Source organism: Trachurus japonicus, chromosome 11 (genome assembly GCF_045865225.1).
Source record: "Trachurus japonicus isolate A0001 chromosome 11, Traja_1.0".
In the NCBI taxonomy this organism is placed as follows: domain Eukaryota; kingdom Metazoa; phylum Chordata; class Actinopteri; order Carangiformes; family Carangidae; genus Trachurus; species Trachurus japonicus.
The window spans coordinates 12,707,078-12,729,212 of NC_140917.1; the positions used below are offsets into that span (position 1 = coordinate 12,707,078).

At 44.7% G+C, this 22,135-nt stretch overlaps 3 protein-coding genes across 25 annotated transcripts in view; 1 reads left to right on the forward strand and 2 right to left on the reverse strand.

Moving 5' to 3' along the window:
- The window catches only part of LOC146978354 (regulating synaptic membrane exocytosis protein 2-like), a 41,011-nt gene extending 38,353 nt beyond the window's left edge, over window positions 1–2,658 (forward strand). For all 23 annotated transcript variants that reach the window (XM_085791001.1, XM_085790989.1, XM_085791005.1 and 20 more), the window contains 2 exons: window positions 77–216; window positions 1,923–2,658. In XM_085791001.1, coding sequence (XP_085647127.1) covers window positions 77–216; window positions 1,923–2,108 — 326 coding nt within the window. In that variant the 3' untranslated portion in view covers window positions 2,109–2,658. The remainder of the gene's footprint in view (window positions 1–76; window positions 217–1,922) is intronic.
- A 2,020-nt stretch (window positions 2,659–4,678) lies between these two features.
- lrp12 (low density lipoprotein receptor-related protein 12) lies at window positions 4,679–16,249 on the reverse strand. The gene is made up of 11 exons (XM_085791012.1): window positions 15,272–16,249; window positions 14,452–14,508; window positions 14,190–14,325; window positions 13,743–13,945; window positions 13,158–13,405; window positions 12,492–12,641; window positions 12,171–12,392; window positions 11,486–11,752; window positions 10,218–10,420; window positions 9,988–10,120; window positions 4,679–9,033 (listed from the first exon to the last, which is right to left on the reverse strand). The coding sequence occupies exons 1-11, from the start codon at window positions 15,324–15,326 to the stop codon at window positions 8,059–8,061; spliced, it is 2,649 nt and encodes an 882-aa protein (XP_085647138.1). The 5' UTR covers window positions 15,327–16,249; the 3' UTR covers window positions 4,679–8,058.
- A 5,058-nt stretch (window positions 16,250–21,307) lies between these two features.
- The window catches only part of LOC146978356 (uncharacterized), a 4,259-nt gene continuing 3,431 nt past the window's right edge, over window positions 21,308–22,135 (reverse strand). The window contains exon 2 of the mRNA XM_085790211.1: window positions 21,308–21,719. Within this exon, the coding sequence (XP_085646337.1) occupies window positions 21,331–21,719 (389 nt within the window). The 3' untranslated portion in view covers window positions 21,308–21,330. The remainder of the gene's footprint in view (window positions 21,720–22,135) is intronic.

Below are 22,135 nucleotides of genomic sequence, written 5' to 3' on the forward strand. Positions count from 1 at the left end.
CACACACCTGATCCTGGTTTCACCACACTGCAGCTGAACTGAACGTGTGTGTGTGTGTGTGTGTGTTTTTGTGTAGCTGCATACGTGAAGGTGTATCTGATGGACAACGGGAAGTGTGTGTTGAAGAGGAGAACTCGTCTTGCGAGAAAAACACTCGACCCTCTTTATCAACAGCAGCTGCAGTTTGAGGAGAATCCAGAAGGGAAAGTCCTGCAGGTGAGAAAACAGTGTATATGTGTGTGTGTGTATTTTTGTCTTACTTTATTTGTTGCACATCATTTACATTAAAGCAGAAGTAAGCGATCCGGTCGTTTGGGCTAATGCTGCGTTCCAGGCAGGCTTTTGAAACCGTAAATTACAGCTTTAAGTCACGACTTAAGACTTTGTAGCGTTCCAGGCAACCCACTCGTGTTTCTCCGACCTGTTTTACCTGTGAAAGTCACTATAACGGCCACTTGTAACTTCCGACCCGTGAACTCGCACCAGATCGAACTGGTACCACTTCACAGGTCGGAAAAAACACGAGTTACGGGCTGCCTTGAACGCACCATAACATCTTGTCAGCCGACGGAGTTAGCAGCCCCCGTCCTCGTCATGGATCTATTGGTCCTCGTCCCTACGTCGCCACATTCACGGCGTCCCTTGGCTGCACACACACAGCCCTTCGTGCCGTTCTCTCTCCTCATTGGATAAAACTTGTAGGATACGATAAATGTTTTCTCCTCGGCTCAGAGCAGAGCAGAGGGACTGACAGACCCGTATTTCAGACCAAACACTCTATGTAAGTGATTGCTGTCGGAAGATATAACTATTTAAGACTTATATTAACACAAAAATATCGCTTACTTCTGCTTTAGTATCATAAGTGCTGAGATAACACAAGAAAGGTAAATAACACACACAAAAAAAGATTTAAAAAAAAGAAAATAGTGCAAATGTATAATGCCAGGGGTTATTGTAGACAAAAAAAACATATGAAATGATGGTGCAAAACATATATGTTTATATAAAAAAAATATATATATATTAAGGTTACAAATTTGGAGCCCATATTTAACATTTCCACAGCTTTTCTGTTGCAAGAGTTAGATATTGGAAAAACACAGTGTATAGTGTGTCACTACCAGTGTTGGGAACAACGGCGTACATTATATAGTCTACACATTTTTTTTCAGTCCATCAACTTGTCGGAAAAAAGCCGTTTATCTGGAACTAACCAACTTAGTTCCAGATAAACGGCTTCTTCCCCTAACGAGAGGTTAGTTGAGCATTTTATTTAAAAAGAATTATGCATTACAATGTAGTAGTTCAGTCACTAACTCAGTTTCTTTTGGGGGAAATTAACTTTACTTTTTAAAAGTAGGTGCCCAACACTGGTCACTACCAATGGGTCAGTGATGTCATCCTGATGCCATGCATAGATATATACACATAGATGCCGCCTCTGACGCTGCTGTCCACCGCCGCCGCCATCTTGAGCCGGGGGAAGCCGTGTCTACTTACAGTACTGCATTAGGCAGAGGTCTGTCAATCATTAAAATCACCATAAATCACTGAATATTCAACCAATAAATGTCAGATATATATTTATGATTCAACAACAACATTTTTTTTTTTTTTTTGGAATTTTTTTAAATAAATGTATTTATTATAAATACTCAGACACACACCCACATGCATACATACACTGAAATTTGTTCTACAAGGGTCTGACTGGGTCTGACTACTTGTCAGACGTATATGTCTATGGCCAGAAACCCCGACCCAAGATGGCGGCGGTGTTGAGGTGCCTGACAAGCCCGAATGCGGCATCCATGTGTATATATCTATGGAGGCCATGTACAGGTGTCTCTGTCCGCCATGTTTCATTATGTTCCCGTGTGAAACAGGAAGTTCTAACCAACCTGTCCTCCTGTCTGTAGATCATCGTGTGGGGCGACTACGGTCGGATGGATCATAAATCCTTCATGGGCTCCGCTCAGATTCTATTGGACGACCTGGACCTGTCAAACATGGTGATTGGTTGGTTCAAACTGTTTCCTGCCACCTCATTGGTGGACCCTGCCTTGGCCCCACTGACCAATAAAGAAAGAGAGGGCAAGTCGTAGTGTCAGGAGGCGGGACTGACTGTACCATCGTAGTAACGGGCCGAGAACGGGGAGGACGGGACAAGTTGTTGCCGGGCGGGGCTTAAAAAAGTCCCACGATCCTCCTGTGCTGTTGCATGCTGCATGATGACATCACAGCAATGATGTAACAGTGTCATGATGATGTCACTGGGAGGAGGAAAAGGAGGAGGAGGAGGAGGAGGAGGAGGGAGGGCGGCCCCGCCCCCCCGATGGTGACACGGTAAATGACCCTCCCACTGAGGGCGGAGCCACGCAGCAAAGGATGCTGGGAAAAGAAAAAAAGGACAGGAGAGAGGTTATGTGACCTCCAGCTGCCAGCCAATCACAGCAGCTCCTCAGGAGTCATGTGACTGTTTGAAGCATGAGTTTCCATGGAGATGCAGGAACACAAAGGTCTGGTTCTTTATGTTTTTGCATGGAACGATTAAAAAAAAAAAAAGATTAGACCATAAAAAAAAAACATCAACTGTGAAAAAATTTAAAGAACATGAGAACATCGCCTGAAAAATAAAAAAAGATCCAACGCTCAGTCGTTTTCTGAAGATCTGTTCTGCACGGCTGGTTCCGCTGGTTCCACTGCCGTCGCTCTGGTTCTGTGAGGTGATTGATTACGCTGACATGTCCATTTGAACCGTTCTACCGCCACTACCACGGAGATATGACACACGGCCTCAAAGGTTCAGCAGGAAACCTGAACCCATGTACGGTTCTACAGGGTTCCTCCGGTTTGACAGGACCGGTTCTGTGAGGTTCTACTCGTTCTGTCAATCTTTGAATCCAGGTCCGGTTCTTTAAAGGGAAAGTTCAGCATTTTGGCAAATTGGCCGATAATCCCCATAGTCTTAGCAGTAGGTTTGTTACCTTGCAAGCTACGGCGGAGCAGAGCCGCGAGCTGCTCAGAGCTACGCTACGGAGGCTCATGGGATTTCTTGGTTTTCCTCATCAAACTCATCAAATACACAATCCAACAACTCCAGAACGCTCTGGTGGACAAGTTGTGACGTGCACATTCACCACACTATGAGATAATAACAGAACGTTACAAGAGTTGTTTTCGAGGCAAACGCAGAGACTGCTTGCTGAAAAACTGTCCCTGAAGGCAACGCGCATCAGCGGTTTTGCATGAATTTCCCTCTAAAACAACTCTGTCTGGTAACGTTCTGTTATTATCTCATAGCGTGGTGAATGTGCAGGTCACAACTTGTCCACCAGAGCGTTTTGGAGTTGTTGGATTGTGTATTTGATGAGGAAAACCAAGAAATCCCATTAGCCTCCGTAGCGTAGCTCTGAGCAGCTCGCGGCTCTGCTCCGCCGTAGCTTGCAAGGTAACAAACCTACTGCTAAGACTATGGGGATTGTGGCAATGGGCCGATTTGCCAAAATGTTGAACTATTCCTTTAACGTTCTATTAGTGTCATTAACGTAACTTTAATTCTATATGGTTCTACTAAATACACTGACGTTTAAAGACGTTCTTATCAGGTTCTCCAGGTATCAATACTATGATTACAGTATTTCAGATTCTGCTGGTGTTGCTCACTTGAATGGGTTCTGCTTGTATCTCACATAATGCTGCTTCCAACAGGTTCTCACATCAATAACAATTCTCTTGATATCAAAATAAGAGTTTTTATCAACTCTTCTTTGGAGCAGTGTTCAAATATTGTGATTCAATTCAATTGATTAAGATTGATTAAAACTCCACAGAATCATATTTATTTTGTAATTTACCAAATGAAGACTCGACTGCAGGATTGTCTCTTCACCTGATGGTGGCGCAACAACTGTATTTTAGATGTAATGACCAACCATTAAAGCAGAAGTAAGCGATATTTTTGTGTTCATATAAGTCTTAAATAGTTATATCTTCCGACAGCAATCACTTACATAGAGTGTTTGGACCGAAACACGGGTCTCTCAGTCCCTCTGCTCTGCTCTGAGCCGAGGAGAAAACATTTCTCGTATCCTACAAGTTTTATCCAATGAGGAGAGAGAACGGCATAAAGGGGCGGTCCTCTCTGTGTGTGCAGCCAAGGGATGCGCCTGAATGTGGTGACGTAGGGACGAGGACCTATAGACCAATAGATCCATGACGAGGGCGGGGGCTGCTAACTCCATCGGCTGACAAGACGTTATGGCAACCCGTAACTCGTGTTTTTCCGACCTGTGAAGTCGTACCAGTTCGATCTGGTACGAGTTCACGGGTCGGAAGTTACGAGTGGCCGTTATAGTGACTTTCACAGGTAAAACAGGTCGGAAAAACACGAGTGGGTTGCCTGAAACGCTACAAAGTCGTAAGTCGTGACTTGAAGCTGTAATTTACGGTTTCAAAAGCCTGCCTGGAACGCAGCATTAGCCAAAACGACCGGATCGCTTACTTCTGCTTTAATTATGAGTATAAACTGATTCAAGGTAAAACTCACCATGTGTCTTTCAAGTAGAAGCAGATCGTTCATGATCTGAAGTCACTGTTCATGTATAAGTAAAAACTGAAAATGACACGTGACGGAAAAAAATAAAGGTCAAGTAAAAAAAAACAGAGCCGAGACTTAAATGTGAACTTTTTAATCTTTAGTGCAGTTTATCAGTTTTTAACTTTACAGACTCAAAGAAAAACTAACACCAAACAACTTGAATCATGCAGGTCAGAAAAAACAACTACACAACAGCAAAGTAACAATAATAACACAGTCATATTAATAATAACAATAATAATAATAATAATAATAGTAATAAATATACACAGTCACACTCACACGAGGTCAGCCGAGATCTGAGTACCAAAAACTGTAACAAAGATCATAAATACAGACGGGTCGGTTTGAATGGCTTCAGTCTGAGGAGGGAGGAGGGGAGAGGGCCGGGGGATCAATAAAGAGTCCAGACTGGATAGACTCCTCCACAGTCTATAATAACTTTAACTCAATCATGTTGAAGCATAAATGTAAACACAAGTCATGACCTTTTCAGCTGCTTCGTTTTCCCCCTGACCTCTAAAACTTTCTCATTCAACGAAACGTTCACGATTATTATTATTATTATCATCATCATCATTATATCAGATCGAGAACGTTCCTCTGTACCAGGATCAATAAAACCTTTAGACCCGACGACGACGACGGTGACGGTGGGTCTAGATTAGGAGAACCTCCCCTTCCCTTTTAAGAACCAGTCAAAAACCCTGAACAGGTAGAAACATCAAACACCGGGAGGAGGGACAGAACGGGAGCGCTGCACCGACAGCACACGACACTGCTACGACCGGCAAAGACCAGGATCACATGACCGATGGCGGTAGCCCCGGGTAACGCGGACACCAGTATGACCGGTGGGATCAATAACATGGTTTGAAACGTTTAGTAAAGTGATTAGTGAAAATTACACAAACTAAAAGGTGGCGCTCCACCGCAGGAACATTTTGAGGACGTATATGTGTCGACCGCAGGAACCACGGTCTGAGTTTAGCTCCAGAGTGATTGATCGACCCCCGAAAAAAGGGGACTTAAAGGGATAGTTCACCCAAAATTCAAATTTCACTCATTATCTACTCACCCTCATGTCGACCAAGGGTTGGGAGAAGTTTCAGAGTCAGAGTTTCAGAGTCCTCCGTGCGAGATTTGCACCGGTGTCAATGCAAATCTCGCGAGATTTGGACGGACCAGGAAGCGCAGTGCTGGGAGCTTCCGCTACAAACAAGCTTAAAATATAGACTTATTTAATTTTTTTCGGAACAATTTCTCATGTTGGGGCTTCAATACAAGAGGGAGATTACAGACGAGCACTATGGAGGTATTTGGATGTTTTTTGGTGTGTCTTTTTGGATGAAGAAAATTGAGCTCCGTTCACAACCGTCATATGGACATGCAGTGCTGCACAGAGCCCCGCTGTAACTCAGAGAAGGCACGGAGGACTCTGAAACTTCTCCTTGCCCTTAGTCGACATGAGGGTGAGTAGATAATGAGTGAAATTTCAATTTTGAGTGAACTACCCCGTTAACAAAGAGTTTTAAGCCCCTGCTGATCATCATGACGTCTGAAACACACTTGAGTGTGTAGCTGAACAATGTTCAGATGTGCGGCTGTCAACAAGAAGGTGCTCAACGTAATCTGCAAGTGGTTTGGTTGCCAAGCGGTTGCTGTAGTGATCAAGACAACTGATCAATTAATGTTAATAATCTCACCTTGTATGTCCTCACGGAGACATCACCGCCCTTTATCTTATTTATTTAGTGTTTTTGTGTGTATATATATATATATAGTATATTAAAGTGACAGTATTTCAGGATAAAAATGGGCGACAGCTCTGAATAAGGACCATTGAGTTGTATAATTGATTCCTGTTCTGGATGGAGAGTGGGATTCACTGATTACATCTGATAATGATCAATCATCAGTCAACATCTGCACAGCTGCAGATTGTTTTACACAATCCCCTGGACCGCACTCAAGTGACATCGACGTTACTGTGATGTCACTGAGGTGTGGTCATTGTTTTTGGATTCACTGGCTGAGAAATTTTCTCAAATTCAAACTGAAAGGGAAAGTTCAACATTTTGTCAAATTCTCCTCTCGCCATAATCCCTATAGTTGTAACAGGTTTGTTACCTTTAATTAATTTAATTCAACACAATCCAACAACTCCAAAACGCTCTGGTGGACAAGTTGTGACCTGCACATTCACCACGCTATGAAATAATCATGTATAATTATGTAACATTACGACACATGAAGCAAATACTACTTGCACTTTTGAAATCACTCCGCCCAGCAGCCGTGTCTGGGATGTAGATCCAGCTGCATTTGCCTCGAAAACAACTCATATCATATCTCATAATGTTACATAATTATACATGATTATCTCATAGCGCGGCAAATGTGCAGGTAACAACTTGTCCACCTGAACGTTTTGGAGTTGGATTGTGATGGTGAGCAGCTCACGTCTCTGCCCCGCTGATCTCAAAACAACATGCACCGATAATTAAAGGTAATGAACCCACTGCTACGACTATAGGGATTATGGTGATAGGAGAATTTGCCAAAATGCTGAACTATCCCTTTTAACAACAGTGAAATGATTCTGCTCTGTTGTGAAATGTACAACGCTGAGTCTCCACACGCCTTGAACTGAAAGTATGAGGAAGTGATGTCACGTGAACGTGGACCAGATCCAGGACGAAGCAGAGGGAGGAGTGATGAAGAACGGCACAAGGTGAGACCTGCAGCTGAGCTCTCAGCTACCAGGCCCGGTGTTGTAGCGCCTGGCTCTCTGTGGCTACCTCCATCGGTCACATTAGGTTATTTTCTGCATCTCCTTTAGTCGGGAGTCGGGGGGTTTATAACTGTTGCAACTGACGATGAGTCCAGGCACATCCACCGGTCACAGGCAGACGAGGCTCCTGGATCTGGATCAGATCAATGAGCAGGGAACCGTCGCTTTGCTCCGTCGGTTTGTAGTCGTACCGGTAAAGTCACTGTTCGGGAAAGTCGTCGTACCAACAAGTGGAGGGGAGCGTTTCAACGGACGGACCAGGGGGAGAGTTTTTCTTTTTTCTTTTGTTTATTTTCAATCAATCAGTGACATCGCTCCCCGGTCTCAGTCTCTGATTGGTCCGTTATCTCAGACGTCCTTAGTCCTACCGACACGCTAACAGATTGTGGTTGAGCTGTCGTCCAGTCTGAAGTATTTGCACGTTGGCGAGTTATTGTTGTTGTCGTCGTCGTCCAGTCTGAGGCGTTGACATGTTGGCAAAGCCGTCGTCCAGTGTAAAGTCTATAATCTGAAATGTAGGTGTCGTGGTTTATTACCGTTGTTAGCACGTAGGTGTAGGACAGGATCGTCTTAACAGTATGAGTCGTGTCCGCTGGCGTGTTAGATAACTCTGGATGTTTGGTTGCCGTGGTATTAGTGCGTCCGTTGGCCCGTTAGCCTGTTAGCAGAGCAGCAGCAGCTCGTCGTCGCTGCTCTCCAGTTTGCCCGTGGCCTCTAGACAGGCGTCGGGGATCTGTGCCGTGTGGACCATCCCGCAGTGTTCACAGGGGCCGTCGCGCCCTCCCCCTCCCCGACCGACGGTTCCTCTGTGATGGCGTGGAGGAGGGGGGCCGGCGGCGGCGGCGGCGGAGGAAGAGGAGGCGGCGGCGTGCGGCTCCAGCAGCGGCTGTTGAACGTCACTGACCAGCGAGGAGGAGTCGGAGTCGGACACGGGGATCAGGAGCTCCACGTCTTCTTCTTCCTCCCTGCTGCCTCGGCGCTCGGCGGCCTCGGGTCCGCCGCGTCCCGTCTCCAGCTGGCGGAGCGGGCTGTGATTGGTCCAGGTCTGGTTCTGCTGGTTCGAACCGGTTCTGGTCAGGTTCCTCGCCAGGCGGTGCAGGTTCTGGGCCAGGCGGTGCAGGGCGGAGGAGGGCGGGGCCTGGGGCTCCGAGGCGTCGCCGTGACATTCGGGATCTGGATTGGACGTTGCCACGGTGATCGGGCTGGAAGGGGGCGGTGCTTCTCTGGGCCGGTCGCGACACCTATCGCGGCCCGGCGTCGGGGTCATGGAGGTCGCGGACGTCGTCACAGACACCACGGCCTCCACGGCGGCGGAGGGAGGCGTTTTCTGGGGGAGCGGGGCGACGGGCCCGCCCACCGCGCCCACGCCGCCGCGCTCCCGCCCGCGCTCGCCCTCCGTGTCCGTGTCGTCCGAGTCCGGAGACAGCAGGTCCGAACCGGAACTCCCCGTGCTCCCGGAGCCGGCGCTGTCCTCCAGGTCGGCGGAGACCAGAGCCAAAGACCCCGACCGCCGGGAGCGCGAAAAGGTGAAGAGCCGGCGCCACAGGTTGCTATGGCGACTGGAGGAAGGGAGTCTCAGGGAAGTGAAACCGAGCTGGGAGCGGACGGCCAGACGAAGATTTTCTAGGACAGACGCCTGAGGACAGAGAGAAGAAAGCAGAATAAAAATAAAATATCAAACCTCATCTGTCGACAACATGAAGCAGCCGCTGCTTTAATCTTTAAATACAGAGAGAAGTCCCTCGAGTCGGAGCGAAAACAGTCTCAACACGAATATGCACACAGAAATGAATAAATGCACAAAAAAGGATCCACAAACGTATTTGGGGATTTATATACTTATATATCAAAACACAATGCACACAAAAATATGTTCAATTCCATATATAAATATAAAAAATTAAAGATTAACATATTTTTGATGCACACACATTTCTTGTTTTAAATATTTGCAATAGAAATTCACAAATGTACGCATGTGAGAGTATTTGCAGTTTTCATCAAATACATACTTGAAAGTTGTCACATTGATATATGATATAACTGTCAAAGCTGCATTTATACAAATGCTTTTAATCTGAAAACTTCCCTGCATATGTGTGTGTGTTTTGAGAAACCACTGACGTGACTCAATTGACAAATGCAGGGAAGTGTCTGCAGCCAATCAGATGTCTCACTCCTTTACAGCCATTCACATTTCAGTAAATGCAGGGCTTGCCTTTTTTTTTTAACACTGGTGAAACATGGAAGGAGCCACTCAAAGAATCTGGTTTCTGTCATTACAGTTGGCAGCAGGTCAATGTGTGTAAAGATCATGAATGAAAAGATAATGTGAATATTTGCTTTTCAAGTCGATTTACACCCTTAGATTTTCTTCTTGTGCTCCTAAAATTTTAAGTTAGGGTGCCACTGTGGTAAAAAAAATGTTAGGCTGGAGCCCTGAAATGAACACTGAGAAATGAATGAATCAATTATCACAAATAAAAAAGGGACTAACTCAAGGTGGAAGGACACAGGAGTTACTGTATCTGTCTTTAACATTTTAAAGCCACTGTTGAACTGTGCAGAGAGAAAGACGGCGTGTCACTACCTGGCTCCCAGAGCACACTGGGAAATCCTCCACAGGTGGGATGAGTCCCTGGGCGATGAGCTGACCGTAAGAGGGCGGGGCTTCCCGTCTCAGTAGCTCCGCCTCCACTCTGGACAGCTGTGTCTCAAAAGACCTGCAATGACCAATCAGAGAGCTCGAATCACTCAGAAGCAGTGCGCCACCAGAGACAGTGACAGGTAACAGGTGTCCGTCCGTCCCTCCACACTCACCTGCGTTCAAACATGCGCAGCGAGTAGAGTTTGCAGGTGCAGCCGAGGGCGATGACCAATAGGAGGCCACAGATGAGGCTGCCGATGACGGCGGCGGTGATGACTCTGGTGGGAACGATGACGGGACAGCTCTCCTCGTCGCTGCCGTCGCCGCAGTCATCCTGAGCGTCGCAGACCCACGACTCAAACACACAGCGGTTGTTCTGCGGAGGTCAAAGGTCACACTGATGTTATATACGTCAAAAATGTTGGAGCTTCAAAAAGAAACGATCACTACCGCTTCTCATGCAGGCCGATCATATTTACTAATTTAAACACGTAAACACTGAACAGTTACAAGATTAACAAAGGCAACATAAAAAGACGAGGAGGAAAAGTCAAAGATTTGTTACCAAGCAACTTAAAGAGGAACTATGCAAGTCCAGTTGCTTTTCCTCCGTTTTGCAAACCCTCCTCTCGGCCATGTGCATTTGTTTACAACACAGCCGGTGAGAAATCAATCGATAAAGCGTTACGTAACGTTATATATCATATACATTGTTATAAAGTGTATATTTGTGTAGTTGAATCTGTCATCAACAAGAAATGACGGGTTACAGGGCACGTTTGTGTCGCAGTGCTGCAGAGACGAGAGCTGCGACACTGGGTTGGCGGCCCCGATCTTGCAAGACTAGTTTTTAAAAACAGTAGAAAGGCCAGCACTCTCAAAATGTCCTTTTGGTGTTTTAATGAAGCAGATGGCGAGGTACAACTGTGTACCTCGCCATCATCCTCAGTGTACGGAAGTGTCTATTGAAGACTATTGCGGTTGAAACGTTTGTACCTCGCCATCTGCTTCATTAAAGCACCAAAAGGACATTTTGAGAGTGCTGGCCTTTCTACTCTTTTTATGCTTTTTCGAGCCGTGCACCCATCGACTGCTTTAACCTGGGAGTGTGCTTGCTGATCCCTTTTCACCAAGGTTGGTTTAGAAAGCCTCTATTCTCACTGTAACAAGTTAAGTCATTTATTAAACCATCGCAATTACTCCAAGCTGTTTCATTAAGGTAAAAATGTGGCATAGGTAAGCTAAAAATCCTGCATAGCGCCTCTTTAACCGCTACTCTAACGGAAGACAACACTATCAAAATAAAAGCCTTTGTTATCGTACTACTTTACTCTTAAGTGTCAAAGAAATATTTGTATGACTGAATCTACATGTTTCAACACAAGCTGCTTCATATTGTGGTCTCTGAACACAGTTAGTTTCCTGTCTGTGGTTCTGGTACCTTGCAGTGGAAGTTCCCGGGTTGGCAGAAGAAGCAGTTCTTTTCATCGGAGCCGTTGGGGCAGCGGTTCTGGTAGTTGCACCGGTCCGACCGAGGGTAACACGCTCCATTCCTGGAGCAGGGGAACTCGTCCTCCTGACAAGAGGAGCAGTTCACCTCGTCCCGTCCGTTGGGGCAATGCCAGTACCCGTCGCACTGCTGCTGCTCGGTGTAACAGCCCCAGTTCCCCCCGCATGGCACCTCCCAGGGCAGACAGAACCCGTCCACCTGGAGAAGACGGAGAAAGACATACGCGTTAAACTAGAAGCTACCACGGAAACCATCCACATTACAAACAAGAGAATTATTTAGGGTGGCTTTTAACATTGAGTGACGCTGTGACATCTTCCGGTTTTGATTTTGTTATTGTTTAATGTTTCTATGTTTGTTTTATTCTTGCTGTGTTGTTAAGTTTCAATTTTTATTTTATATCTTTTGTAAAACACTTGGATCATCATTTTAGATGCTGTAAAGTGTTATATAAATAAACTTTGATTTACAGAGGCACAAAATACCAAAAATAGGTTTATCTGACTCCACTGATCTTAAAAAAACCATGAGGGACCTACAGACGCCGGCTGAGCAGGTTGTACACAGAGACAGAGTCACAGAGGAAGGTTAATCCGGTTAAACAAATCAAACGCACCTGGTAGGTGACATTGAATCCTCTGGCAGCGTTGATCTTGTCGGCATAAAAGTGAATGCGGAGCTGCCCGGATGATGACACCACAGCGACCGGCGCTCTGGAGTCGAAGGCCGTCAGCACCCTGAGGAGACGGCGGGGGTTCTCCTCCAGACCGTCGTAGACCTTCACGTAGTCGCCGTAACCCGTCCCGTCCAGTTTGAAGTCAGTGAACCTCAGAATGACCTGCAGGATGGTGAAACATTTGAGGGAGTTAAACAAGTCAATGTGAGCTGAGGTGGGAACATCTGGACGTCGAGCGGCGGGCGGACGTCGGGGCGTCACCTTTCTGTGGTCTCCAGTGTCGATCAGCCAGGTGCAGTTACTTCCTGGGGGGTAGAAATCTGGGTAGTTTGGAGAACTGAAGGAGCCGTAGAAGTTCCTCAACCATTCTCCACAGGTGGGAACGTCACAGTCGATCTCATCACCGAGGTCCTGGGGGAGAAAAAACCCACACACACAATGACGATCACTGATCTGAGCACGGTGCTGCAGCTACTGTGACATCAGCAGGGCTTATTTTCATTATCGATTAATCTGTTTGATGATGTAAACGATTAATCAATTAGTTGTTTGGTCAATAAAATGTTGAAAGATGTTGAAAAATATCAATCAGTGTTTCCCAAACCACAGGATGACGTCCTCAAATCTCTTGTTTTGTCCACAAACCGAAGAGATATTCAGTTTATTGTCGTAAAGGAACAAAGAAACCGGAAATATTCACATTTAAGAAGCACGTCTCTGTTCAAAGTTACACACGTGTGTTGTTGTGTAACTTTGTCTTTGTTTCGTCAACATGGTTCCGACATAATCCTTTTTGAAGACTGGCGGTATTTAAGAATCTTTACGATCAATTAACTGTGGCGTTTAATACCGCGATTAATTGTGAAAACAAGTAATAGCGGCATCCCTATCTTGGTACGAAACCAACGCATTGAACCTCTGTGTTACCTGGCAGTCGATGCTCCCGTCGCAGCGCAGGCTGTGCGGCAGGCAGGTGTAGATGCGGGTGTAGCGGGACAGGCAGGGGAACTGGTTCAGGCTGCAGGGCTGGAAGGAGAAGGGAGAGTCCACACACAGCGCCTCGTCTGAGTTGTCCCCACACTCGTCCATGGAGTTACAGCGCCACCAGTCTGGGATGCACTTCCCGTTAGAGCAGTGGAACTGGTCAACGTCACAGCTGGATGCCTCCGGTTTACCTGCACCATGGTGATATTGGTTATTTATTGATTAGACATGTGGTAATGTGGTAACTGTTCGTGTTTTTGTCCACTCTCCATTCCTTGTTGTCTACGTGAGGAGATCAGGTTTGATGGATCAGCTGAGAGCGTTTACATCAGCTTCTAATCCAGAGTTACATCATCCCACTGCTGGCGTCTGCTCTGTCAACAACTGTTATGTAACGGGCCGAGGAGGTGCCAGCTTTGCCGATTACTCTGGAAACCACTAAGAAGTCTGCGGATCAGACTCGGGGACCTGAAGCTCCCACGGTAAAACCTGTTAGACCTGAAGGACCTTAAAGTCCGGCATCCTCACCGGTGATGTAGGACAATCTGAAGCCTTTTCCTGTCAGACTGTCGTCAGAGTGGAAGTGGATCCAGACGTGGTCCTGAGACGAGATGTAGGGCGGCGGCAGCGAGGAGCCACAAACCCGCAGTCCATCGAGGCTCCGGTAGCTGCTGATGGACATCCAGTCTGAGGAGCAACGATGGGAACCCTGCAGCTCAAAGTCCTGGAAACTGCAGAGAGGAGGAGAGAGGTGGAGACGTTCGGTTCTGGACTCTGTGACCCCCGTTCTAGTTCATCATGAACTCTGTGACCTCTGCTCCGTTTCTCTTTTAACAAAAACAAACCTTCAGCCTCCACCCAGTGGTTGTTCTTAATAAAAAATACCTCTTTAATATTTATACTCACTAATGTGGACGGGGTGTGAGGAGCATGTCTAATCCCGTAACCATGGAAACAACCAGTGTGCTGTGTTACCTGATGGTGATGGTGTCTCCGGGTCGGGCTCTGATGTTCCAGCTGCAGTTCAGTTTGGCCGGATACTGGAAGGGCCAACCTGGGCTGGTGATGATGCCACTGGAGGCCCGCAGCAGCTCCGCCACGTCGCTGCAGGCTGCACACACACACACACACACACACAGACACACACACGCAGACAAATGTTAGTCGGACTGTAAATGTTTAGTCTGTGCTGATGATTTGTGTTTCCGATTGGTTATCAGTGTGGTGGTGAACTCACCGCTTGAGATTCCTGATACGTAGACATTGTCGTTCCTTTGAGACGCAGCGATGCATACTGGGAAATAAGCACACATGGATAACACGGTTAAAAGCTACTTATCACTGTAGCTGGTAGTTGTTTAATTTGCATGAGTTCACAGGGTTATACAACATACAAATGTGTCCAGTAACTGACATCCTGATGTGTTTGTCTCATTAAAGACAAAAAACTTATCAACCACCTGGATACTCCAGTTAACTGATCGATTAAAAAAACATACACAAGACCCGTCATGTCATGAATTTATAAACAATGTATTAATACAGTGTGATTGTGATAAATGCTAAGCTGCAACAATTAGTCACATCTGGCGCTATGATGACTGACAGACACACACTCATCTAATCGTTTAGGTTTTTACTCCAGTTAATTCATTGACACACACAAGACCTGTAATTTCATGATGTCATAAACAAGGTATTAATAGAGTGTGAGTATGATTGTGATTGATTTTAAGCTGCAACGCCTACTACATTCATCTAATCTTTGCAGCTCCCTCTCAGGGTCCAGGTTTTAGAGTTAGTAAACTCACCTGACAGCATTAGTAAACGTGTCCACTAACTGACATCCTGATGTGTCTATCTCATTAAGACAAAAACTGATCAATCACCTGGTTACTCCAGTGAACTTACTGATTTAAAAAAAAAACATACACAAGACCTGTAATTTCATAATGTCATAAACAAGGTATTTATGCAGTGTGATTGATTTTAAGATGCACACACACATGCACATTCATCTCTTCGTAGAGCAGATAATTCAGAGTCAGTAAACTCACCTGACAGTATGAGCAGGTAGACGACACACGCTGAGCAGCCTGAACCGAGGGCCATAGTAACCCTGATGTTTCCACCTGCTGTCGGCCTTTCTTTAGTGATGATGGTGGTGGTGATGATGCTGGTTAGTTCACTGACAGCTGCATATCAGCCATAAAATCTAATCCAACTCTGAAAATAAATGAACTCCAGACTAATCTGAGGCCTGTGATGCTGATTGATTTTGCTATTAGCATCTGTGCTACACTCACTGACATTAAAAAAACACAGTGAACTAACTGTGACCGTCCTACCTACTATATTCTACCAGCTAACTAAGCTACCACAGCTATCCTGCCTCTCACATCATAAACTAACAGCTGCCGATGGAAACAAAGACATCTGACCGACTCCCCCGCTAGCTAACGGCTAACGGCTAGCTCTGTTAGCACCACAGGGACATTTTTTTTGTCACAGGATCAAACTCTGTGATCTGAACACGGCAACACATGACGGAAACAACCCGGGATGAGTAACATAGCAATACACGGGTCAACAGGTTTGCTGCCTCCTACAACCAGCAGCTCAACGGGATTAAAAAAGGAGATGCTAGCTCCGTGGCTAACTAGCATCCTCCATATAAATGCATTGAGCAGATGCTAACAGCCAGAGCTAACGGCTAACAGCACTGATATCAATAACACTGGGCGATTAGCTGGGACATGCTAACGGAGCTAGCCTAGCCCGTCCTCCTCCTCCACCTCCTCCTCCTCCACAACAACAACAAGGACAAAAAGCCCAAAGCGGGACAGGTGCAACGCGGACCTAACCCGGGTTAACCAGAGCTAACCCGAGATAACTATGACATCCAGATGGCGGGTTAGCGGCGAGAGCGTCGAGCCGCGTAGGACGACATCTTCAGGGTCTCCGTTGGCCGTTAGTAGCCGTTAGCCTCTTGTCGGGCTGAACAACAACAGTCTGCGAGCAGCTGTGTGCGTGTGCGTGTGTGTGTGCGTAGGTATGGCCCCGCCCCCTGCGTGACGTAATGAACACGTAGTCAACATTAATCTTTGTTTTTCGGCTCTTTCTTCAACAACAGTGTTTTAGATGGTATTATTAACACATCACTAGATTCACGGTGGATTTGTTATTGAGATATCTGATCTGCAACTATGTTGATAATAATTTCTGTACTTTTATTATCAGTGGTAGGCCTATCAATGAAAACTCAAATTCTCAGATGTGTATTACGATTTATTCAATTTCCACAGTATTACAGGTTGATTGCAGAAATCAAACATTACATCAGTGTGATTCAGAAGATGTCAACACAAATTTCTGAACACAAATTTGAAATATTTATTTGCAGTGGTCCCTTTTATTTGTAAAAACATCATCATATGCTTAGCACACAGGAGCCATATTATTTCTGAGTCACATGGTGACACCGTGTTCAGCCTACATCTGGTACTACTATTTTATTAGTCAATTTTAAATAATTAGCTGCTTGAATTTAGAGTTCTTTAAACTGAAGTCAGGACTTCTGCAGAGCTAAAACAAAATAAAACTAGGTGTCAGTAGGCTACGTGTTAAGATTTTGAATGTAAACTAGGTGTAGTAGCTGAGTAATCAAAGGAACAAGTGATATCACAAAGTAATTAGGTAATAAAGTAGTGCTATTTCAGTGAGTAATATGTGAGGAGCAGCCTTATAGACATCCAGACGTGTGAACTGAACATATGAACGAGTCATGTGATGTTTTCAACCTGCACATCTGTTGTTTCAATGTTCAGCTGTCCTATTGTTGTCCCACCACCCCCCTCCCTAACCAAGACCACCACCACCACCACACACACACCATCTGCTGCTGTGAGGTCGACCCCTCCACCCCCCAAACCACCACCACTCGAATATCTGCCCCACATGCAGAAAAAAGAAACTCGGTCTGTCACGTCACCACCAACGATACCTACAGAGAGAGGGAGAGAGAGCGAGAGTGAATGACAAGACAAGACTTTATGGGCTGGTGACCACCAGAAAGTACTGATGATGGTGATCATGCTGCATAATGAAAAGGACACAAACAGTGGGGGTTGCCACACCGAGTAGAGCTAAATGTGATTCATATGGTATTAATTTAGGAGGTTTTTAGGGATTTCTAGGGGTTGCTGAAAAACTTGTTTGAGGGGGTTCAAGTGTCACTGAGGAAATCTCAGGTGAGTGTATCTGTCTCCTCATCTGACTCTGGACAACAAAACAGGTTAAAAATTTACCCCATGACTTTGCTGTGTACTGCCATCTGCCTCCTGTTCCACATCTCCTCCAACATAAAATGTCCATTGTTCAACTCATCTTTGGTGTGGATGTAGGTCAGAGTGGAACTGTAGTGTTCTTCAGTGAAGATCTTCCTCACAGTGGGACTCATGTCAGGAGTCACACTTGCTGGGGGTTTGGGTAGCATCCTATCTTTCAGCTCTTGGGGGTTCCACAGATAATTTATCCATGGGTGGCTCTTGAGGTTACTGCAGAGTGCATGCTGTCGTTCACCCGGCAGGTTCCCCACAACTCTCTGCTTCTCCTGCTTGATGGCGTTCTCATAAAACTCGACCTTCCTCTCCAACTCTTTCACCTTCTCCAACTCTTTCACCTTCTCCAACTCTTTCACCTTCTCCGACTGGTACATATTCCACACTACAAGAGAGAGAACAGGAGAAAACAACAGTGTAGCATAAAGACAATATGAGGCACAGAGCAGCAGAAAGGTCACTGGCCTCAGGTCAGGCAGCTACAAGTTCATAAAACGGTTATGTGTCTATGAAATGTTTTTACTGTTTTTACTCTTGACTTTAGAAGACAACGTCAACCTGAACAGGTAATGTATGGTTGTATATATTGTAAAAGAAAAAAAAAAGAAAATGAAATAATAAAAACTTGATAAAAAAAAAAAACCTGAGCAGGTAAGGAATGAAGACAAAGTGGGTTCACTTACACTTGCTAGCTATACCTATAATGCCAATTATTCCATCGAAGGACCACCATCCCCCTCCTCCTCGTCCTCCACTTCCTTCTGTGTTGAGATTGTTCATTTTTGCACTGCAAAAAAACCAAGGAGTGAATTTACTGCAGTGACATCTCATCTACCACTGTTTTATTGCGATTATCACTTTATTTTCTTCCTCCTCTCTGGATTAAAGCAGAAGTAAGCGATCCAGTCGTTTTGGCTAACTTCTTGTCAGCCGATGGAGTTAGCAGCCCCCGCCCTCGTCATGGATCTATTGGTCCTCGTCCCTACGTCACCACATCCCTTGGCTGCACACACAGCCCTTCATGCCGTTCTCTCTCCTCATTGGATAAAGGTTGTAGGATACAAGGAAAGTTTTCTCCTCAGCTTACAGCAGAGCAGAGTGACTGACAGACCCGTGTTTCGGACCAAACACTCTATGTAAGTGATTGCTGTCGGAAGATATAACTATTTAAGACTTATATTAACACAAACATTCCGCTTACTTCTGCTTTAACTGTAGAGTGAAGCTCCAATGAGCTTACAAGAAACATGCTCACTGCTTCTTTTCCTCAATTATGAATAAAGTAATAATATTATAGCTCTTATATTGCACACTGTCAGTTAAAGAAATACTCACCTGATGCAGCTCTGACTGCTGTGGATCTGACTGCAAGGAAAAGCGAAACTAGACAGAAAAACATTTCGGTATTTATTTGTATCCAAGACACTTCACACGTCGAGATCTGTTTCCCCTCAAGTCTGCCTCCCCTTCAAAACATGATCATAATACATTACCAAGTAAAGTTCACCCCAAGAGGCTTTGGTTTTTAGCCTTCCAGACATTAGTGTTATTGTGTCACAATTGGGTCTCTGTGCCAGTGACAATTATGGGTGGAGACTTTGTGTTTACAGTCATCCATGTCATTCTTGTTGTGAGCTTTATATGTCAAATACCTCAGTTACACCTTGATGTAATTTCTTTAAATTTGGCACAAATACTCAGTTGGACTCAAAAATCAACAGATTAGAATTTGTCTGTAACTCAAACAAAATCACAAAATCACTTGACTGGGTGGTGTAAGGAATTATGCGGTTGATCCTGTTCTCCAACCCCAGATCAATGTCCTATATGGCCTTTGGACTCCATTTTGTCATGATCCTTCAGATCTACATATCTGTATAGCCTACGCACAGCTCATCTATCTATCTAACCAATAGATTCAATAATAAGTGAAATCTTAAATCCTGTCGTTGACAAGTTCATATTTTTCAATATATAATTTATATGGCAGGATTCTTTCCACACAAATAATGATAGGCTACTTTTTTATAAGGCATTATAATTATAATTAAAAGAGTTAAAAGAGTTACAAAGAAAAATCTCAAATTATTTCCACTTCACTTCAAATCCACTAATAAAATAGTTTCAAACACTCACCAGAGTCGTCTTGTTCAGTCCAGGTTTGACAAGTGTAAATGTGTCAGTGATATAAACCGAAACTAACTTTCTCTTTATCTCACACACAACAATGAATCAGTCTTTCAGATTGGTTGACGACAATAATACACACCTGTTCATTTGCATAAAACAAGTGGACTTCAGGGCGGTGTTTAGCTCAGTTGGTAGAGCACTCGCTCCATGTGTTGAGGCTATAGTCCTCACTGCAGGCGACCCCGGTTTGAATCCCGCACCGAGCGGCCCTATCCTGCGTGTCATTCCCTACCTCTCTGCCTCCCATTTCCTGTCTCTCTCTCGACTCTCCTGTCCATTAAAGGCGAAAAAGCCCCTAAAAATATACTTAAAAAACAAACAAACAGGTGGACTCCAACTAAAAAAGAGGATACATAAAAGATTCAGAATTACATTAATTTAAACATGCAAAACTTCTGCTTTGTAATCAGCCGGGTCTCTGTTTCATCCCTTCTAAGAGTGTACCATCTGCTGTTCTCCTTTTTCTGTTTTTTTGTCATTATTTTGGTCACTGTCGATATAAAGACATTTCAGTACAGGAGTAAATGTGGCCAAGTTACAATCCTATCTAGACACTATGATCCATGCACATTCACACACCCCTCAAAGTGTTTATTCTTGCTAACTTTCTTCCCTCGCTAACTTTAGCATCAGTTTACATTGAGGAATTAGGTGCATTTAGAGTTGTTAAACTATCAAGTCAGGACTTCTGCAGAGCTAATGCTAAACTAGCTAGATGGTCAGTACCATAAACTAAACTCTGTAAACTAGAAGGTGTAGCAGCTGAGTAACCAAGGGAACAAGTGATGTCACAAAGTAATTAATAAAGTAAAGGGAGAATGAGTAATGTGTGAGGAGCTTGACTTCTCCATAGGTGTGAAGTGAACATATGAACAATAGGAGGCAAAAAGTAAACAAACATGAACAAAATAAAACTCAGGTTATCACTTCCCCACTGAGGATAAAAATGCATGACATGGAAGAAATGATCCAGTTGATCCTGTTCTCCAACACCAGCTTGGTATCCTACATACAGTACGTACCTTTTTTATGCATAAGGCTTCATTGATTAAAAAAGTTACAAAGAAAAATCTCAAATTAATTTAATGTCAAATTCATTAGGGTGCAATTCACTGAAAGTTTTCAAACACTCACCAGAGTCGTCTTATTCAGTCCAGGTTTTACAAATATACGTGTCTTTGATAACTGAAAGTAAGTCTCTCTCTCCTTCTCACACACACATACACAACAATGAATCAGTCTTTCATATTGATTGACAACATGCCAAAAAAACAAAACAAAGGGAGTTCTGATGACAAGTCATCTCCAGGCATCTTAAAAATCCAGGTGTGATCTGAAGACTTTACAGCCCTGACATTGAATTGAAGTGTCCCTATATGTTCCAGTGATGTAAACAGAAAGACTGTAATAGTTGTACAACAACAACGTCGTCAGGTTCCTTGTGTTTTTAAGGAGGTTCTGTGGATCCATCAGGAAGTTCTGGGTTTTACTGAGGAGACTTTAATGTTCTGGATGGTTCTGGGATTTTTTAAGGAACTTCCAGGAGTTGTTCAAAAAAACAAACAAACACAGGTTAAATATTTGTCTCAGGTCTGTCCACTGTTTTTCACCATCCTCCTCCAGTTCTTCATCTCCTCCCACATCAGACATCCGTTGTTCCTCTTGTCTCTGGTGTGGACGTAGCTCAGAGTGGAACCGCAGTGGCGATCTTCAGTGAAGATCCTCCTCACTGTGTCACTCATGTCAGGAATCACACTCTCCAACGCCGAGGCTTTCCGTAGGATCTTTTCCTCCAGCTCGTGGCGGTACCGGTGCCTCTTGAAGTTACTGCAGAACGCATGATGTCGCTCCACCAGCAGGTTCTCCACCTCCGCCAGCTTCTCCTGCTGATCCTGCTCCACGTAGCCCTGATAAATCCTGATGGCCCCCTCCAGCTCCTCCACCTGCTGCTTCTGCGACTGGTGCATCTTCCACACTACAAAGGAGAAGACAGGAGGATGAGAGCCCACATCTAGTCTGTTTAGAGTAGTTACTGCCCAGATATGACACGGAGACAAAGCACAGAGGCATGATCGTTTCCTGACAGCAAGTTTTAGAAATATAAATCTGATCTAGGGAACAAAATGTTTGCTTTTTATGTTCTCATTTTGCTAATATGTAAAGCACCTTGAGTTGTCTTGTTGCGGAAATGTGCTATACAAATAAAATTGCCTTACAAATAGTCTGAGTCATCTGGTGTAGCACAACAACTATATGAGGCACAGAGCAGCAGAAAGGTGAGATAAGCTGGTTGATTGCCATTAATTAAAGCATTTACGCTCCCAAAGCTGGAGCAAACAACAGATATGTTCACAGTCTTTAACATGCTGTTTCTTTCTGGAAATGTTTGGT